Source organism: Sciurus carolinensis, chromosome 5, assembly GCF_902686445.1.
Source record: "Sciurus carolinensis chromosome 5, mSciCar1.2, whole genome shotgun sequence".
In the NCBI taxonomy this organism is placed as follows: Eukaryota; Metazoa; Chordata; class Mammalia; order Rodentia; family Sciuridae; genus Sciurus; species Sciurus carolinensis.
Window position 1 is genome coordinate 11038778 of NC_062217.1, and position 20532 is coordinate 11059309.

Genomic DNA, 20532 nt, shown 5'->3' on the forward strand with positions numbered 1-20532 from the left:
GATGCCATTATTTTTGGTTCTACTCTTTTGGTTCAGAGAGATTCTTTGTCCAGAACAGAATCTAACATGTACCTATTAAAATTCTGAAGCTCTACCTCCTGAGAATACAGGATTTCAAAATAAAGATCTGAAGTTATTAGATTTTGATCTACAGGAATCAAAGATAAAAAGCATGTTGGGAAACAGGCCCCAACACACCATCCCTGTAAACTCACACTGAAATGATGCTATATTCAACAGGAGCTGTGAAGACCCCACTCGTCCTATTGTGGTGCTCCCGTCGACCCAAAGAAAGGATCAGGGACCTGTAGGGACTGAATTGTGCCCCCCCTCCTTCCAAGTCATATGTTGAGCTTCTAACCCTCACATCTGAGTCGATTTCAAAGGTAATTAAATTTAAATGAGGTCACTAGAGTGGGCCCTAATCTCACAACTGAGGTCCTTACAGAATAGGCATCAGGACACAGAAACAGCGAAAGGCCAGTGTGAAGATGCAGGGGACAAGCATCTGCAGGCCAAGGAGAGAGGCCTCCAAAAGAACCAACCCCAATGACACCTGCCCCGAGGACTTCCAGCCTCCAGAACTGTAAGAAAATAACCTGAGAAGCCGCCCCAGTCTATAAAGCCTAGTAAACTCGAGTTACCCCTGTGAAGAGTTAAAATACAGATGAAGGACACCAGAAATCAAAGGCAGCCGAAGAGCTCCCCACAAGCTTCAAATAAGAACCCTAGTAACTGTATATGCCTGACATGCCTACGTGCACATCTATGTGGCAAAAACATCTCTGCTGTGACTTTCTAACAAGACCAGTAAGTAATGCAAGAAAGCAGAACATGAAGGCATGACGTGTCCAACTTTTTATCCTTAGCCTCCCACATTGACTTCAAATGTTTCAGAATATCCCAGTCTTGGCTGACTCGAGTCAGCCTCAGAACCCTGACCTCTGTTACTTTAAATATAATTTTAAAAGATCTATTTTGCCCAGATCCAAAACCTCCCTTTGGCAAGAGGGGAATTGTACAAATTAATTAAAATATCCACTTCCCTATAAATTCTTCTCTTTCTACCAATTATTCTTTCAAATACTCCAATTTCATTTTTAAAATATTTCAGTCTAGAAAGTCCTGGAATTTTGTTTGTACATTTAAAACTATTCTGCACAGGATGGGGTATTTGCCCAATTACAATCAACTGTCAGCAAAAAGAATCTGGGTTGTAATAGTTCTTTTCCAGCATTGAAGAAGTGAACCCAGGAGCTCACACATGCCCCAAAAGTACTCAACCACTGAGCTTCACTCCCAGCCCTGGGCTGCAATAATTCTCAATTTTTAAATAAATGAAACGGAAAAGGGCAAGAACTAAGTTGCTAAGAAAGAATTTCTAAAATCTCTGGAATATTAATTTCTATATGACACAGAATTCTCTCTGATGGAATATGAGGGTGTTTGGCTTTCATACATTGCAATAATTCTATTATGCTTTTTCTTCCTCCAAAAAAACAAGATTCCTCTCCTTCACTATAGCAATCAATAAAAGAAACTGATTAAGGTCAGACAAAAATAGGACAATTTATATCTCTGTCCTCAAGTATAAAGGAAGAGCAGGTTGATCACATTAGGGTTTAATTGTTTATCTTTAAAGATTTTACTCCTCTCTGTTTGGGCATACTCTAATTCCTATAATCTTTGGAGATTCTATTAAAGGTTGCTTTTCAAAAAAAAAAAGCCTAAACTAAAATCTAAAAATAACCTAACATTTTAACATTTGGAAATTAATAATTACACACATGTACACACAACCAGAATTTAGAAAGGTGTATTCAGGATCCTAATATTAATCTTATCCAAACACATAAGCAGAGCTAGTTTATCAATGTAACAAACACTTTTATCTACCAGTTTCATTTTCATTTATTTTATACACCACACACACACACTCACACACACACACACACACACACATGTTGTCAATAGACCTTTATTTGATTTATTCATATGTAGTGCTGAGAATTAAACCCTGTGCCTCACACAAGCAAGGCAAGTCCTCTACCACTAAGCCATAACCCAAGCGCCATTTCATTTTTAGAAGAAAGATTTCCATCTCCATTCCCACCCCCCAGATGCTTAACACACATGCCCTATGAAAAGGAAATCTTTAAAAGTGGTTAATATTTTGAATATGTTTATTTATTTGCAACAGTAATTTTACAGTTAACTGACAAAAGAATATGAAGTTATTATGACTCAATTTGTGAATCTTTCAAATGACTACTGACAGCCTTTATTAATAATAATGCCAACAATAGCCCACTGTGGCACACACCTATAATCCCAGCTACTCAGGAGGCTGAGGAAGGAAGATCACCAGTTCGAGGCCAGCCTGAGCATCTTAGTGAGACCCTGTTTCAAAATAAAAAACAAAAAGGGCTGGGGATGTAGTGGTAATGTGCCCTTGAGTTCAATATCCAATACCAAAAAACAAAACAAGTTAAAAAAAAAAACTTAAAGAGTAGCAATGCACACACGTACACACATAGATACACGCACACACACACAACTGGACTTTCTCAAACAAAATATGATTTCCCAACTGTACAATTTAACCAAGAGGATGGTCCCCAACAGAACATGAGCTCAGAGCCTAGAAGATCAATATAAAGAAATAATAACAAGAAACAGAACGTAAGTTCTAAAATGACAGTAGTCATGAGAAAAATCACAAGCCTTTGAGGGTTTATCCAGTATATTTAATCTGCAGTAACAGGCTAGAGACAGAAGGGAAAAAGTGAATAGATGGAGGAAAATAATAAAATAATACAAATTTTCCCAAGAATGAAGAAACAAATCGGCACACTGAAAGTGGACCTGGAATAAAAGTCAGGGTGATGGATATAAAAACACACCTAGATAAAACCTGGTGTGGGGGACGGGGAATCAATAAATTCCAGTGACTAAAAGAAAACTAGGCCAGCTTCCAGACAGCAAGAACTCATTACCCACAATGGAAAAGAAATCAGAATTACATCAAACTTTAATATCTGAAACTAGAACACAGTGGAATTCACAAACTACTGAGAGACAAGAACTGAAACTCAAGAATCCCAAACTCAAATCCAAATAACCATGCCCCCCTTCATGCCTAAAGAAACATGTCTGAGGATATGACATTTCAGAACACACAGTCCACATAATCCAGCTGAAAAGGGTTCAGGAAGAAGGTCCTAAACAAACAAACGAACTAGAGCAGAAATCTCAAAATCAGGGAAGATGAAAAAGATATAGCAAATAATGAAAGATGTAACTGACAAGATATATAGGCAGGAACTAAAAAAGAACTTTAAAAATAGTACGTACAAAGGAAAGTCAAAAGTAACCTGGAAGTATGAGATTAGCTCTCAAATCTTTAGTATTGGCAAGTCAGGGGAACTGGTTGTACAGTCTTATAAATACAATGCTTGTCTGAATAGGGTGAGGAACTTAAACGAAATTTTAAAGAACAAAATTTCCAAGTTATCAATGGGAAACAAGAATAGCAACTTAATTTGAGCAACAAATAGAAGAAAAAGGAAAACAGAAGCAAAACTGAGGAAAATATTAATTTTAAAACATAAAAATGATAAAACTAAGTATTAGAATGAGGACATTTTTACATAATAAAAAGGGTCGGGTTGGGTGTTTTAAAAATTGGTTATAAACTCAGAAAACAAATAAAAGACATGATAAAGAATCCTTTAAAATGAAGGATCAGGTAAATAAAAACAGAAAGGCCAACATGCAACATGATATAAGAGGACTATAAAATTAAAACCTTTATAAGACAAAATTCATGAAGAATAGTCATGAACCTACACATGCCAAATTCTATGGTAGATAAACATGGAAATATTAGAAATGCAAAGAAAACTTAAAGACGTATACTGAAATAGTCACACAAAATTATATAACGTCTGAATCTTGGAGAGAAGGAAGAAAAGAGAGAAGAAAGAAGTGAAGAAATGCAGAGCGGGGGCTGGGGCTCAGTGGCAGATCGCTCACCTAGCACCTGTGAGGCACTGGATTTGATTCTCAGCACCGCATACAAACAAATGAAGGTTCATCAGCAACTAATAAAAATATTTTTTAAAAAAGAAGTGAAGAAATGCAAGAGACAATGATTTTGCTTCAAAGTTACACTGCCCTAAAAATTTGATTCAAGTGAAATCTGACTCAGATTTTAGACCCAGAGAGAACATCTTTCAACACAATTTAATTTTTAAAATAAATAGAATTTATTTTTAGAGCAGTTTTATATTGAGAAAAATGAGTTGGAAGTACAGAGTTCCCATGTCCTTCCTTCTTAAACCCCCTCCCACCGCCCCTATTATGAACATCATGTATTACTGTAACAATCTGCTACAACAGATGAAGCACTCACAATACGTTTTTTAAAGTCTACAGTTCACATTCTATGGATATTGACAAATGCCTAATGACATGCATCCACCGTGACACTATCATTATTTCAAACCCGAATTCTACACTCCGAATACCAGGGGAAAATCCCTGGCATCTCTCAGCAGTGCTGGCTATTCCTGCCCATCCACCCCCACTTAGCACTTCAAAGAACCTTCCTGTCTGAATGATCTCTCCTCTGCTTCCCTTCCTACATTTTGGTAGTTACTCAAGGGTTGAAATTGGTCCCAAAAGTCAGTAACATATCAACTCAGCTTTATTTTAAACCCTACAATTTTATACGAGGTGAAATGTTCTTGGGGGAGGGGACCTTATCACCCAACTAATAGTTCAGAGACTATGGTACCCAGGAGAACCTCTACAAAATAAATTCTCAATTAAAAAAAAAAAATCTCACTATAAGATGAATCAAAATAAAGAATTCACTAATGGTGAAGCTATAGTAAGATGCTGATGGTGTTCATGAAAACAGGTTAAGATACACAAGGTATAACCCCTGAGAGAGACATACCTACCAACAACAAAGTAAATATGATGATACAAAGTAATAATAAACATAGCAACAAATGAAAAGTTGGGGGGAAAACAGGATTAGATATAAATATGTCCATTTCTCTATCTATTGATCTATCTATCTATCTATCTATCTATCTATTTATTTAAGTACTGGGGATAGAACTCAGTAGTAGGGTGAGCTACATTCTAGTCCTTTTAATTTCCTTCTATTTTTATTTTGAGGCAGGGTCTCAAAAAGTTGCCGAGGCTGGCCTTGAACTTACAGTCCTACTGCCTCAGCCTCCCAGGTCACTGGGATTACAGGCATGTGCCAATGCACGCAGTTCCATTAATTTTTTAAAAAGGGAAGCAACACATTATTTCAAATTAGGATATAAAGAAAAATGTGGGCAAAGATGTGTTTTTCATAATCATTTTTTTTCTTGAGAACATATTTTAGGAATTAATGTATCTGTAGAAAATTAAAAGTATTTATCTAATCGTTAAACAGTTCCATCATTTTAATTTATATTAAATATAAATAAAATAAGCTATCCAATGAGGCCATTTTTAACATGGAAAAATAAAAGTAATGAGAAAGAACTATTCTCTTGCATACTGAATTATAATACATAATATACAGAGATAATATCTAAAACAGTGTGGTACTAGCACATGAATAAGCAGAAAGATTAAAAGAAGAAAGTCAAGGAACAGATCCACATACACAGGAGACTACAGCATGCAATGAAGGAGACATTTCTAATTAGAATGAAAAGATTGACTACGCAATAACAGTTGCAACAACCAGGTAGCCATTTTTAAAAAATTAATAAAATAACTTCCATATGAAGAGAAGACTTCAGCATCAAAGAAAAATAAGAACTAGATGAACACAAAGGAGGCTCTCTTCACGGGGCGATCCAAGATGGCAGCCTAGAGGGTGACTGCACCCCCAGTCGCTCCAGAACCCAGGAGTTAAGAAGGGGAGGCATTGAGAGACTCGGACTGAAATAGAGCCATGGGTGAGTCTGCCCACTGGGTAAAGCTCGGCCCGGGTGGCAGGCCCAGATAGAGGTGGCTTATCGGAGCCAGGCAGGGCAGCTAGAGTCTTCCACAGGTAGCCCTGCGCACTCCGGAGGTGGGCCCCGCCCACACAGTCAGCTTCTCCAGGTTCCCAGAGCGGGCCCGCTAGTGAGAGCCTTTCTGACCAGAGCAAGCTCCAAGTCCTGGAGCCAGCGCAGCACAGCACAGCGTACTCTGGCACACAAGCAGCTTCAGGGACCAGGATAGGGCAGCCAGAGACCTCCCCAAGTAGCCTGGACCCCTGCGGTGGGAGGTGCCTTTCAAGGCTAGCTTCTCAGACCAGATCGCCCAGTGAGAGGTTTTCTACATAGAACCAGCCACAAGCCCCCGAACCAACGGAGAGCTTCGATCCGCAAGCAGCCTCTGGGATCAGGGCAGGGCAGCCAGAGACCTCTTCAGGCGGCTCTGCCCACTCCGGCCGCAGGCTCTCTTCACGGGGCGATCCAAGATGGCGGCCTAGAGGGTGACTGCACCCCCAGTCGCTCCAGAACCCAGGAGTTAAGAAGGGGAGGCATTGAGAGACTCGGACTGAAATAGAGCCACGGGTGAGTCTGCCCACTGGGTAAAGCTCAGACCGGGTGGCAGGCCCAGATAGAGGTGGCTTATCGGAGCCGGGCAGGGCAGCTAGAGTCTTCCCAAGGTAGCCTTCCACACTCTGGCAGTGGGCTCCTCCCACACGGCCAGCTGCACGGTGCAGGCCCACAGTGAGAGCACTTCCGCACAGAGCCAGTTCCAAACCATGAAACCAGTAGGGGGCTAGGGGCAGTTTTCTTCGGATGCGCTGCTTTATCAGATTCCTCCAAGACATCAGGCTACTGAAGGCTGGGAGGTGATACACTGGAAATCTACCTGGACACTATAAGCCAATAGCGGAAAACTGCAATATCTCAGGGTCCCACTGACAGCTGACCAATATGAGAAAACAAGGGAAGAAAATGTCCCAAACAAACCTAGATACTACATCAATAAAACCCAATGACAGCACAGCAGAAGAAATGTCAGAAAGGAAGTTCAGAATGTATGTAATTAAAATGATCAGGGAAGCTAATGAGGAGATGAAAGAGCAAATGCAGGCATTGAAGGAGGAGATGAAAGAGCAAATGCAGGCATTAAATGATCACACCAATCAACAGTTAAAAGACCAAATACGGGAAGCAAGAGATCATTTCAATAAAGAGTTAGAGATACTGAAAAAAAAAAACAAACTGAAATACTTGAAATGAAGGAAACAATAAACCAAGTTAAAAACTCCATAGAAAGCATAACCAATAGGATAGAACACCTGGAAGACAGAACCTCAGACATTGAAGACAAATTATTTAATCTTGAAAGCAAAGTTGGCCAAACAGAAAAGATGGTAAGAAATCATGAACAGAATCTACAAGAATTATGGGATATCATGAAAAGGCCAAATTTAAGAATATTGGGATTGAGGAAGGCTTAGAGAAACAAACCAAAGGAATGAACAATCTATTCAATGAAATAATACCAGAAAATTTCCCAATTCTGAAGAATGAAATGGAAAACCAAGTACAAGAGGCTTATAGAACTCCAAACATACAAAATTACAACAGACCCACACCAAGGCACATTATTATGAAAATACCTAACATACAAAATAAAGACAGAATTTTAAAGGCCGCGAGAGAAAAGAATCAAATTACATTCAGAGGGAAACCAATAAGAATATCAGCAGATTTTTCAATCCAGACCCTAAAAGCTAGAAGGGCCTGGAACAACATATACCAAGCCCTGAAAGAAAACGGATGCCAACCAAGAATCTTATACCCAGCAAAACTTACCTTCAAATTTGACGATGAAATAAGATCCTTCCGTGATAAACAAAAGCTAAAGGAATTTACAAAAAGAAAGCCAGCACTACAGAACATTCTCAGCAAAATATTCCATGAGGAAGAGATGAAAAACAACGATGCATATCAGCAACAGGAGGCACTAGCCTAAAGGAATAGCCAAATAAAGGAGAAACCAAATCATGTCAAAAACAAATATGAGTCAAATGACTGGGAATACAAATCATATCACAATAATAACCCTGAATGTTAATGGCCTGAATTCATCAATCAAAAGACATAGACTGGCAGATTGGATTAAAAAGAAAAATCCAACAATATGCTGCCTGCAAGAGACTCATCTCATAGAAAGAGACACCCATAGACTAAAGGTGAAAGGATGGGGAAAAACATACCATGCACACGGACACAGCAAAAAAGCTGGAGTATCCATCCTCATTTCAGATAATGTGGACTTCAAACCAAAACTAGTCAGAAGGGATAAAGAAGGACATTACATGCTGCTTAAGGGAAGCATAAATCAGCAAGACATAACAATCATAAATATCTATGCCCCGAACATTGGCTCATCCACGTACATCAAACAAATCCTTCTCAATTCCAGAAATCAAATAGACCACAACACAATAATACTAGGTGATTTTAACACACCTCTCTCACCACTGGATAGATCGTCGAAACAAAAATTGAATAAAGAAACTATAGATCTCAACAACACAATCAACAATTTAGACTTAACGGACATATATAGAATATACCATCCAACAAAGAACGAATACACTTTCTTCTCAGCAGCACATGGATCCTTCTCTAAAATAGACCATATTTTATGCCACAAAGCTACTGTTAGCAAATACAAGAAGATAGAGATACTACCTTGTACTCTATCAGATCATAATGGATTGAAATTAGAAATAAATGACAGAATAAAAAACAGAAACTTCTCCAATACCTGGAGATTAAACAATACACTATTATATGATGAATGGATAACAGAAGACATCAGGAGGGAAATAAAAAAATTCTTAGAAGTAAACGAGAACAAAGACACATCATATCAAAATCTCTGGGACACTATGAAAGTAGTACTTAGAGGAAGATTTATTTCATGGGGCATTCAAAAAAAGAAGTAGAAATCAACAAATAAACGACTTAACACTACAGCTTAAAGCGCTAGAAAAAGAAGAGCAGACCAATACCAAAAGTAGTAGAAGACAGGAAATAGTTAAAATCAGAGCCGAAATCAACGAAATCGAAACAAAAGAAACAATTGGAAAAATTAACAAAATAAATAGTTGGTTCTTTGAAAAAATAAATAAAATTGATAAACCCTTAGCCACACTAACAAAGAGAAAGAGGGAGAAAACTCAAATTACTAAAATTCGGAATGAACAAGGAAACATCACAACAGACACGAGTGAAATACAAAACATAATTAGAAGCTATTTTGAAAATCTATACTCCAACAAAACAGAAAACCTCGAAGACATCAACAAATTTCTAGAGACATATGAATTACCTAAACTGAACAAGGAGGATATACACAACTTAAATAAACCAATTTCAAGCAATGAAATAGAAGAGGTCATCAAAAGCCTACCAACAAAGTCCAGGACCAGATGGGTTCTCAGCCGAGTTCTACAAAACCTTTAAAGAAGAGCTCATTCCAATACTCCTCAAACTATTCCATGAAATAGAAGAGGAGGGAACCCTCCCAAACTCATTCTATGAAGCCAATATCTCCCTGATACCTAAACCAGACAGAGACACATTGAGGAAAGAAAATTTCAGACCAATATCCTTAATGAACATTGATGCAAAAATTCTCAACAAAATTTTAGCAAATCGCATACAAATATATATTAAAAAGATAGTGCATCACGATCAAGTGGGTTTTATCCCAGGGATGCAAGGTTGGTTCAACATTCGGAAATCAATAAATGTCATTCACCATATCAACAGACTTAAAGTTAAGAATCACATGATTATTTCAATAGATGCAGAAAAAGCATTCGATAAAATACAGCATCCCTTCATGTTCAAAACACTAGAAAAAATTGGGGTAGTGGGAACATTCCTTAACATTATAAAAGCAATCTACGCTAAGCCCATGGCTAATATCATTCTAAATGGTGAAAAACTGAAAGCGTTCCCCCTAAAAACTGGAACAAGGCAGGGATGCCCTCTTTCACCACTTCTATTCAACATCGTCCTTGAGACTCTAGCCAGAGCAATCAGACAAACCAAAGAAATTAAAGGGATATGAATAGGAAAAGAAGAACTCAAACTATCCCTGTTCGCTGATGACATGATTATATATTTAGAGGAACCTGGAAATTCCACCAGAAAACTTTTAGAACTCATAAGTGAATTCAGTAAAATAGCAGGTTACAAGATCAATGCTCATAAATCCAATGCATTTTTATACATAAGTGATGAATCTTCAGAAAGAGAAATTAGGAAAACTACCCCATTCACAATAGCATCAAAAAAATAAAATACTTGGGAATCAATCTCACAAAAGAGGTGCAAAACCTCTACAATGAGAACTACAGAACACTAAAGAAAGAAATTAAAGAAAACCTTAGAAGATGGAAAGATCTCCCATGTTCCTGAATAGGCAGAATTAATATTGTCAAAATGGCTATACTACCTAAAGTGCTATACAGATTCAATGCAATTCCAATTAAAATCCCAATGATGTACCTTGCAGAAATAGAGCAAGCAATTATGAAATTCATCTGGAAGAATAAAAAACCTAGAATAGCTAAAGCAATCCTCAGTAGCAAGAGCGAAGCAGGGGGTATTGCAATACCAGATCTTCAACTCTACTACAAAGCAATAGTAACAAAAACGGCATGGTATTGATACTAAAATAGACAGGTAGATCAATGGTACAGAATAGAGGACATGGACACAAACCCAAATAAATACAATTTTCTCATACTAGACAAAGGGTCCAAAAATATGCAATGGAGAAAAGATAGCCTCTTCAACAAATGGTGCTGGGAAAACTGGAAAACCATATGCAATAGAATGAAATTAAACCCCTATCTCTCACCCTGCACAAAACTCAACTCAAAATGGATCAAGGACCTCAGAATCAGACCAGAGACCCTGCATCTTATAGAAGAAAAAGTAGGTCCAAATCTTCAACTTGTTGGCTTAGGATCAGACTTCCTTAACAGGACTCCCATAGCACAAGAAATAAAAGCAAGAATCAACAACTGGGATAGATTCAAACTAAAAAGCTTTCTCTCAGCAAAGGAAACTATCAGTAATGTGAAGAGAGAGCCTACAGAGTGGGAGAATATCTTTGCCAACCATACCTCAGATAGAGCGCTAATTTCCAGAATCTATAAAGAACTCAAAAAACTCTACACCAAGAATACAAAATATCCAATCAACAAATGGGCTAAGGAAATGAACAGACACTTCACAGAAGAAGATGTACAAGTAATCAACAGATATATGAAAAAATGTTCAACATCCCTAGTAATAAGGGAAATGCAAATCAAAACTACCCTAAGATTTCATCTCACCCCAATTAGAATGGCGATTATCAAGAATACAAGCAACAATAGGTGTTGGCGAGGATGTGGTGAAAAAGGAACACTCATACATTGCTGGTGGGGTTGCAAATTAGTGCAGCCACTCTGGAAAGCAGTGTGGAGATTCCTCAGAAAGCTTGAAATTGAAACACCATTTGACCCAGCTATCCCACTCCTTGGCCTATACCCAAAGGACTTAAAATCAGCATACTACAGAGATACAGCCACATCAATGTTCATTGCTGCTCAATTCACCATAGCCAGATTGTGGAACCAACCTAGATGCCCTTCAGTTGATGAATGGATAAAGAAACTGTGGCATATATATACAATGGAATATTACTCCGCAATGAAGAATGATAAAATTATGGCATTTGTAGGCAAATGGACGAAATTGGAGCATATCATGCTAAGTGAGATAAGCCAATCTCAAAAAACTAAAGGACGAATGATCTCGCTGATAAGCGGATGAGGACATATAATGGGGGGTGGGAGGGGTTAGCATTAGGTTTAGGGTTAGGTTTAGGGTTAGGGATAAGGAGAGCGGTAAGAATGAAGGAAAGAAGGACTGTATAGAGGGAAAAGAGGGGTGGGAGGGGTGGGGGGAAGGGAAAAAAAATAAACATCATTGCCCTATGTAAACGTATGATTACACAAATGGTATGCCTTGACTCTATGTACAAATAGAGAAACAACATGTATCCCATTTGTATACAATAAAAAAAAAAAAAAAAAAAAACACAAAGAAGAAAACTATGACTTACCAAGGAGTAGGGAAAACCAAAGTATGCCAAAACAACAGAACTAATATAATAAATTCAAAAAGTCAACTGTGAACAAATAAAAACATTCTGCATATGAATAAAAAATAATATACAAAGACAAAAAGGTATCAGTAACAGATGAGGGGAAATACCTCCAAATCCTACCTGTTGCTTTTATATCTGCATTTATTTTTTGATCCTGCCAGAGGAAAGAATGGTTTCTAGATCAGAGAACAGAACAATTATTTGCTCAGAGAGCACTGTAGAACCATTCCCCACCCCCAGACCTCTGTGGACAACACAGTGCAGGCCTGGTGACCCTATACTCGCAGAGACGCGTGTACCACAGGACAGGGTTTATGTAAGAGTTACTGGCGTATCTTTTCTTTCTCCGCTGTGGAAACACAGAGACAGAGAGAATATGCAAACTTTGCTCTGGAATATAAGCAAATCCTCTGGCAAGAGAGAGGAAGCCCCCTGCATTTATCAAGTTCATTTACCAAACTGGACTGTCAACAGATAGCTCCAGAGCTCTCCATCTTTAGGGCTGTTACCTCTTCATCCAGGTGCCAGGGATCATTGCTCAGAAAGCCCCAGTCCTACAGAAATGTGAGAATGTTCACAGAACATTGTACTGTCATAAACCAAAGGATACCTACAACTCAATTAGAAAAAGAGTAAAGGATCTAATAGTCAAATCACAGAATAGGAAACACTAGTGAATCTATGAAGAAAAATTAAACCCCACTCATGACAAGGAAATAAAAATAAAAACAATATATCATTTTTCACTATCATACAGACAAAGATCACTTTTGGCCAGGGAGAGAAAAAACAAGTTCTCCTGTAAAATGCAACTTGAAAATACTCAACTAAATTATAAAAGAACATACTGTTTTCCTGGCTATTCTGCATACTTATGAGCAAAACAGAGATGTAAAGCATTCCTGGTAATTTCAATATTTGCAATAGCAAGTTACCAGAAAAATAATCAACACAGAACTGGTAAAAATATATGACTGAACATCTATTCGACAGGATATTGAAAGCCATTAAAATGAAGGAGATAATGTTTTAAGTTAAATATACCACACTCCTGAAGATGCAGTCTTAAGTAAAACAGTTTATTTCTACAGAGGAAAATATACAGCTCTGACAAAAATGTAGTATGGATTGGGGAGAAGAGGTATAATTCACAGGGCTGGGGTACAGCTCAGAGGTGGAATGTGTGCTTAGCATGTACAGGGTCCCGGGTTAGAACCTCACACCAGAAGAACAACAGCAACAATACAGAATGGAGAGTCACTTTTCTAATTTTCCACATAACTGGACTTTTTTTTTTTAACCAAGTACTACCAATTCTGACTATTACTGTTCCATAAACTAAGGAATTAAAATTTAAACAAGATTATACATAATAAACTTCATTAAAATTGCATATTAACAAATCACCTTTTGAAATGAGTACTCTTCCATCGCTTTATCTTTCAAATGTCGAGAGAGAAGGTGAGATGTGTAAGAGAAATGATAAGCCAGGGGCATGGGGTGTGTGGCTGGACCTACAGGTGAACCACAGAAGTAGGCAGGACCACTTCAAGAAAAGGGAGTGAGGTGATACAAGGCCCTGACAGGTCAAAAGGGACATTCAGGGAAAAGCAAGGAGCCCCATCTAAACCCAGATAGAGATGGCCCTGGCAAGGGGCAGGAACCTCTTAGGACCACACAAAGGAACTTGTACTGCGATGCAAAAGCATTTGAATTTTTATATTTAAGCCACGGAAAATAAGTGGCTTAAAAAAGTACAGTAAATATATATGAGGATGGCATAGATAATTCTACCACATAAACTCTGACCACACTGAGAACAAACCCAGTCAAATGGATGAGTGTTCATGTGCCAAATTTGGTGACTTTCTCAGTGGCACATTTCTTTACAGAAACACATTTGTTATTTCAAATTTCTCTCTTGAGGAAATTAATAAAATGAACATACTCCTCACATTTCTGTTACCAGAAAACACATACGAGTTCCAAAGCTGGAAAAAGTGACAGTTCAATCAGGAAATTTCGAGATTTAAAAAAAAAAAAAAAAAAGAACAAAGAAAATTATAGCCCTCTTGGCTCAAACTGAAACAGTAATTAGAGATAAGATACAGTTTAGGAGCTAAAGAATTTGGTGACTGTGCCTTATGCATTATAATTTAAGGTTAGTAAAGAAATTTAAAAGAGAAAATTCACAGTTAAAAGAACATTTCAATTGCTTAAACAATGTCAGAAAGAAATGTTTGGCATGTGTAGTAAGAAGGGCTTTCCAAATACTGTGAAGTCCAAGACTCATTGCTTATGGTCCCAGTCAGTAATACCCCACCATGAAATAGCCCCTACTCACAAATGAGTTTAAGCCAAAATTTATTTATTTAACTGACAGGATCAAAGTTGCTGCAAATAAATGCAAGAGAGAAAAGAAAGATGATGAAACATTAAATGGGAGGCACATGAACCAAAGTGTGGTATTAGCTATGATGCAATATTTATGAATTAAATTTTCCCCCCTCAAACTTATTTATGACCTTTCTTGATGTTATAGCACACAATTTCCTGTCAAGCTAGCCAAGATTAAAAAAAAAAAAAAAAAGGTACCTGGATGGTTTTGACCAACAGCACAGAATTATTTAAATATCAACTGTTAGATCTTATGCCAAAATGACCATAGAACAGTCTTGAACAAATTTATGGGCTAAAATAAATGAGCCAGAAACAAATAACCCCCCCAAAAAAATAATAATAATAATACCATACAAGCTGGACACAGTGCTGCATGCCTATAGTTCCAGGAAGATCACTTGAGCACAGGAACTTGAGACCAGTCTGGGCAACATAGCAAGATCTCATCTCAAAACAAAACAAAAACCAAAAAGAAAAAATCACAAGCCCATGGTAACAAACTGCCACAAAAAAAGACACTGGTTGTAAATTCCTTAAATACCCATGAGTACCTCAATTAAATGATCTATATTTCTTGTATGTAGAATGAAATACAAAGGCTTCGTCATGTCAGATTTCTTTCAGAATCATATTAAAAGGTGTTATTCTCATGAAGACATTTACCCTTTAATAAAAACATGATTTCCCAGCTAATTATCTCATTACATACACTTAGTTATAAAACACAAAAAAAGACTCTAAATTCAGATCCAAATAGACCAAGACAGGTGTGGTTGGTTCACCTGTAGTCTCAACTACTTGGGAGGTTGAGGCAGGAGGATCAATTGAACCCAGGAGTTTCCTGGTCAGCCTGGGCAGCATAAAAAGACCCAAGATGGATGGATGGATGGATGGATGGATGGATGGATGGATGGATGGATGGATAAAAGAAACTTAAATTCCACAAATAATCAGAGTTTACCTTAACTTTCTATGGACCAAACTGTCCAGACAGATACAAGACAAAGATATCAACCTGGCTAGGAAATTATACAGTGTTTACAGAAACAGAGGTAATGTCTGAATGCAGCCAGATCAAATATAAAAGGATGAAATCAGACGCACCATGCAAAAAGACAACCACCAAGAAAGAGGCAGAAAACCCTTTCAGGCTCAGACCTCAGATTCCCTAACACTGGGAGAAGGACAGGACCACTGAGGAAACCCACTTCAAGAATGCAAGGTCACAGGACTGACGAAGACAAGGCAGAGAGAGAACCCAAAACACCCCTCCTGCAACCGCCAGCAGGCAACGAGGTCTAGTCACAAGGAAGAGTCCACCTCTGGGGAAAGGGCCTGAGCGCACAGACGACGCTGAGAAGTACAGGCTCAGAGGAAGTCCTGAAGCTGAAGTTAGGGTGGGATCAGAACTGTGAAAAACCCACAAGGCCCAGTGATTTCTGAAGGACAACCACAGCAACAAAAGACGACTCAGGTGGACTTGGCTTCTGCCTGCAGCACCACAGCCACCCCTCCCTGCCCCAGCCCAAAGGGCTGTGTGGAAAAGGCACAATGTGATTTTTCCCAGTCTCTACTGTTGGCCAGCAGCCTAGCCCCACCCATCCATCCCAGCCCCAGGCGGCCACCAGTCTGGGGCCTGCCTATGCAGACCAAGGCGTTTTATGAATGGCATATTGGATTGAGTAGAGTCCCATCAAAATTCATGTCCACCAAGAACTTAAGAATGTGACCTGTTCGTACACGAGTCTTAGCAAATATCATCAAGTTAAGGTAAGGTCACACCGGAGTGGGGTGGCTCCTAAATCCAAGATGACTGCTGTCCATAGAGAAGGAGGAAACTTTGGACACAGATGCACAGATAGAAGTTCAGAAGACAACTGAGCTGTGCTATCACAAACCAAAGACCACAAGGAGTGTCAGTCACCACCAGGAGCTGGGAGAGGCAGGGGTCAGACTCTTCACAGGGCCCCACAGAAGAAACCAGGTCTGCTGACACACTGATGTCAGACTTTGGCCTCCTAAAATGTGAAAGAATCAATTCCTGTTATGTTAAGCCACAGTTTATTATCATTTGTTATGGTAGCCTTAGCAAACAAATACAAATTCCATAAAACTAGAAGCAAACAAAAATCTATAGAAATGGAATAGATAAATAAATAGTGGTATTTTCTTCAAAGGAATATCATGCAAGAGTTACATGAAACAACCTGGAAGAACCTCAAAAACATAATGTTAGAAGTCAGGCACAAAAGAATGTAGACAATAGAAGCCCATTAATACAAACTTAAAAAAAAAAAGGAAAAAAGAAACAGGCAAAACTAACCATGCTACTCAAGTATGCAAATTCAACGGGAGAACTCTGTGGAAACATGAGAAGGTGTTGAGAATTCAGTCAGAATAGGAGCTAGCACTAGGGAAGGTGGGAGGGGAATAACTGAGAAAAAGAAGAAAATGAGAAGCTGGGGAAGAAGTGCTGGCATTTCTGTACAGAAGACTTGGCTGAAGATACGTGGATTTTTGTTTTATTCAACAATACATTATGTTCTATCTACTTTTCTGTGTGTGTGTAGTTCAAATTTGAATAAAAGAACAAAAGGAAGGAAGAAGGCAGGAAAGTCACCTGTTACAGCACCAGCAACCTCCTGCGATCCTGGCTAGAACCAAGGAACGACGTTCAGAGACACAGGGGCAGCCACTGGATTTCTCATCCTCACAACCGGGCAGGCAGGAGCCTGGCTGGGCATTGTGACTGTCATTCCTGGAAGTGCACTTGAGGTTCCCTTCCTTCCTCCATTCCTTCCAAAGATTCTGGAAGCACTTAATCCCTTCTATTTGCAATATCTAGAGTAGTTCCCCTTAACAGCATATGAACCCTGACAAACACAACTCATCTGAAAAATTCAAAGTGGAATTTCTTTTATGTATATATATATTTTTTTTTCTAAGTTGGCAATGGACCCTTATTTTATTTATTTATATGTGGAGTTGAGAATTGAACCCAGTGCCTTGCTAGGCAAGTGCTCTGCACTGAGCCACAACCCCAGGTCTCAAAGTGGAATTTCTAACATCAAGAACAAAGCAGAAGCCTAGGCCCTGACTTTAGGTTCACAGGATTCTTACCTGTACCTTCTTGGAAGACAACAGAAGCATAAAATCTGTCTTTATTTAACAGTTTATGGAACTGATTTTTAACATACATTTAAAAAAAAAAAAAAAAAGCCCGGCATGGTAATGCATGCTTGTAATCCCAGTGACTCAGGAGGCTAAGGTGGAAGGATCACAAGTTTGAGGCCAACCTCAGCAACAGTGAGACACCATCTCAAAATCAAAAATCAAAAAAAAGGAGTGGAGAGGAATAGGACTAGGTGTTACCTGCAGTCTCGTATTCATTTCCAGGAAGTAGAAATTCTTCCTGGAATCCACCAGGAACTCCACAGTTCCAGCTGAGGAGTACTTCACTGCTCTAGCAAGAGCTACAGCTTGCTCTCCCATGGCTGTTCGAGTCTCAGGATCCAGAAAAATGCTATAGATACAGAAAGCACTCTTGACACATTTTGAACAAAAATCAAGTTATCTTTTTGTTAAATATTACTCATATATAGACCTCTATATCAATTTGAGAGTTCAAAATGTTATATTCCTTTTGTTTTATATTACTGCACTATGCAAAAGATGCTTAAACAATCCATCTCAGACTTCTATAAAACATCTGAACTTTTCACATTATACTATAACTTCAATCCATTTGTAAAATACTACAACTACTCTTTAACTAGCAAAATTTATTTTAAATATACAGTCAGAGTTGCTTCAAGTTAAAACACAAAAAATAATTTCTTAGAAACTGGCATAAAGACAATCCTTATTACACATAAATTCCATGTTTGCAAATTTGTGTACTTGATAAAATTGATTTATAATTTCAGAATCAACATTTGTAGCACCTTCATGGTCATTTATGAATAAATAAGTGCAGAGGGGAAAACTCTGAGGCAGTCACTGTACTGAGGTTGGACAAGATGACACTCTGCCTTGTTTTAGTGCCTACCTCCAAACGGTGTCCTCTTAGGCCTATTTCATGTCCTGGGTTTTGTCCGGGGTTTCTCTTTCTTTCTTTGTTGGGGACTGGGGCTGACCTCACTGTTTAACCTGGCTCCCAAGCACTGTACTTGAGAGCAGAGGCTGTGAAGGGTCTTATGGAGAAAACCCATGTGTGAGATCAGCTCCGCTCAGGTATGTCATGGCCTTTGGCCTGAACTGTGGACTCAACATTAATAAAGTAATAACAGATATTAAATAAGGTGCCCTTCAAGAGAAACATACGAGAAACGAGGTTATGCATGACTAGTTGCCCAAAATGTAAAATGTTACTCATTGTGTTGAAAATGTGATGGCCAGAGGCTTGCAGAGACCTACCCTGTATTTCCTCTAGAAATAATAGTTCAATATGAAATAATTCAGTGTTCATGAGGTTTTACAGAACATAGGTGCCGCAGATAGCAAGAGCCAACTATACATCTAATAAACCCCAGCACCTTTATTTCAAAATCACCTTCCAGCATGCAAGGAAAGTGTTCTTAACAAACCCTGCCCCCAAAAATGTCACCAGATAGCCTACATTTTCAGATTTTGCTTTTATGCAAGAAAGTCTCTGAGAAACAAAACACTGACTACTTTTCTATTAATGAATTAAAGTATTTTCAAATAAAACTCAGATGACACATTGTAAAATGCTTATTAAGGACTGGCACAATTCCTCTCCAATATGCCACTATTATAACAGAGTCGCTCTCGGCTCACCTGTGTTACAACCCCCCTTCTCTACCAGGACCAGTCCACTCGTTTTGTTTCATTGCTTTTAATTTTAAGGCAAATTCCAAATTAGTTATCACTTCATCCGTAAAAACACCCGTATTTGTTTTATATGTATTCCTTCATTCTTTTGTAACACAATCACATTTTAAAAAGCTAAGTACTCCTTAACACTCTGTATTTAATTAATAGCCAATACTCAAATTTCCCTGATTCAGTCATAAATCTTCATACAGCTAATTTATTTGAATCGGGATCCCAAAACAGTCCAGACACTGCACGTGGTTGATTTTAGTATTGTAAGATTCTTTCCATCCACCATGGTCCTTCTCTTCCCTGTTTCAGGCACGGACCAGGTCACATTCCTATCTTATTCCTCGCTTTCTGGGTTCAGTTGCAGGCAGCCGGGGTGTCCTTTTACACTAGCTCTATACTTCCATTCCACAGAAACTGCTAGTTAGATCTCATGCCGAAAATAGACCCATTTGGATTGTGGTGGGGGTGGGCAAGAACACTTTGCAAGAGGAAAATGTACTTCCTACTGTCCCCCTTTGGTGATGTTTGAATTAATCAAATGAAAGATTAATGTAACACATGGAGAATTTTAGTGCAGTTAAGAACTCAATTTTTGCCCTGTCTGGTTTTATCCTTTTCCTTACCATAAATCCTAACCAGCAAAACACAGATATAATAGTAGGTTCAGCACTGCCCTCAAAGCACAGTGGTAGTTTCTTACTTTAGGATCTAAAACCGCATAGGCCATTTATTTTAACATTTTACAATACTCAGGTGCATAGCGTCACTACTAATGATCAGTCCTAGCTTTTCCATTTTGATTCCTACTACTTTAAATTTCCCTGTTTTTTCTCTAAATTAATAGATGAGATGTTCATATGAAAAACTTACATTTCTAGGCAGAAGAAACAAACAAAAATCATGATTCAAGGTTCCTAGTCTGTGAAAGATTCCTAATCCAGGGAAGACACGAGTAAGTTTTAAACAAAAAGAGAAAGTTCGTTGAAATGGAGATGATGAGTCAGACAAGAAAACAAAAGGTTGCAGAAGAACTGGGTCTGAGACCATCACCGTTCTGCCAGCTTCCCCTCCCCTGGGTCT

The 20532-nt window shown here is 38.4% G+C and overlaps 1 protein-coding gene across 2 annotated transcripts in view; it reads right to left on the reverse strand.

Moving 5' to 3' along the window:
- Positions 1 to 20532, reverse strand: part of Pcca (propionyl-CoA carboxylase subunit alpha) — a 358996-nt gene that overhangs the window by 183676 nt on the left and 154788 nt on the right. For both annotated transcript variants that reach the window (XM_047554213.1, XM_047554212.1), the window contains one exon: positions 17977 to 18127. In XM_047554213.1, coding sequence (XP_047410169.1) covers positions 17977 to 18127 — 151 coding nt within the window. The remainder of the gene's footprint in view (positions 1 to 17976; positions 18128 to 20532) is intronic.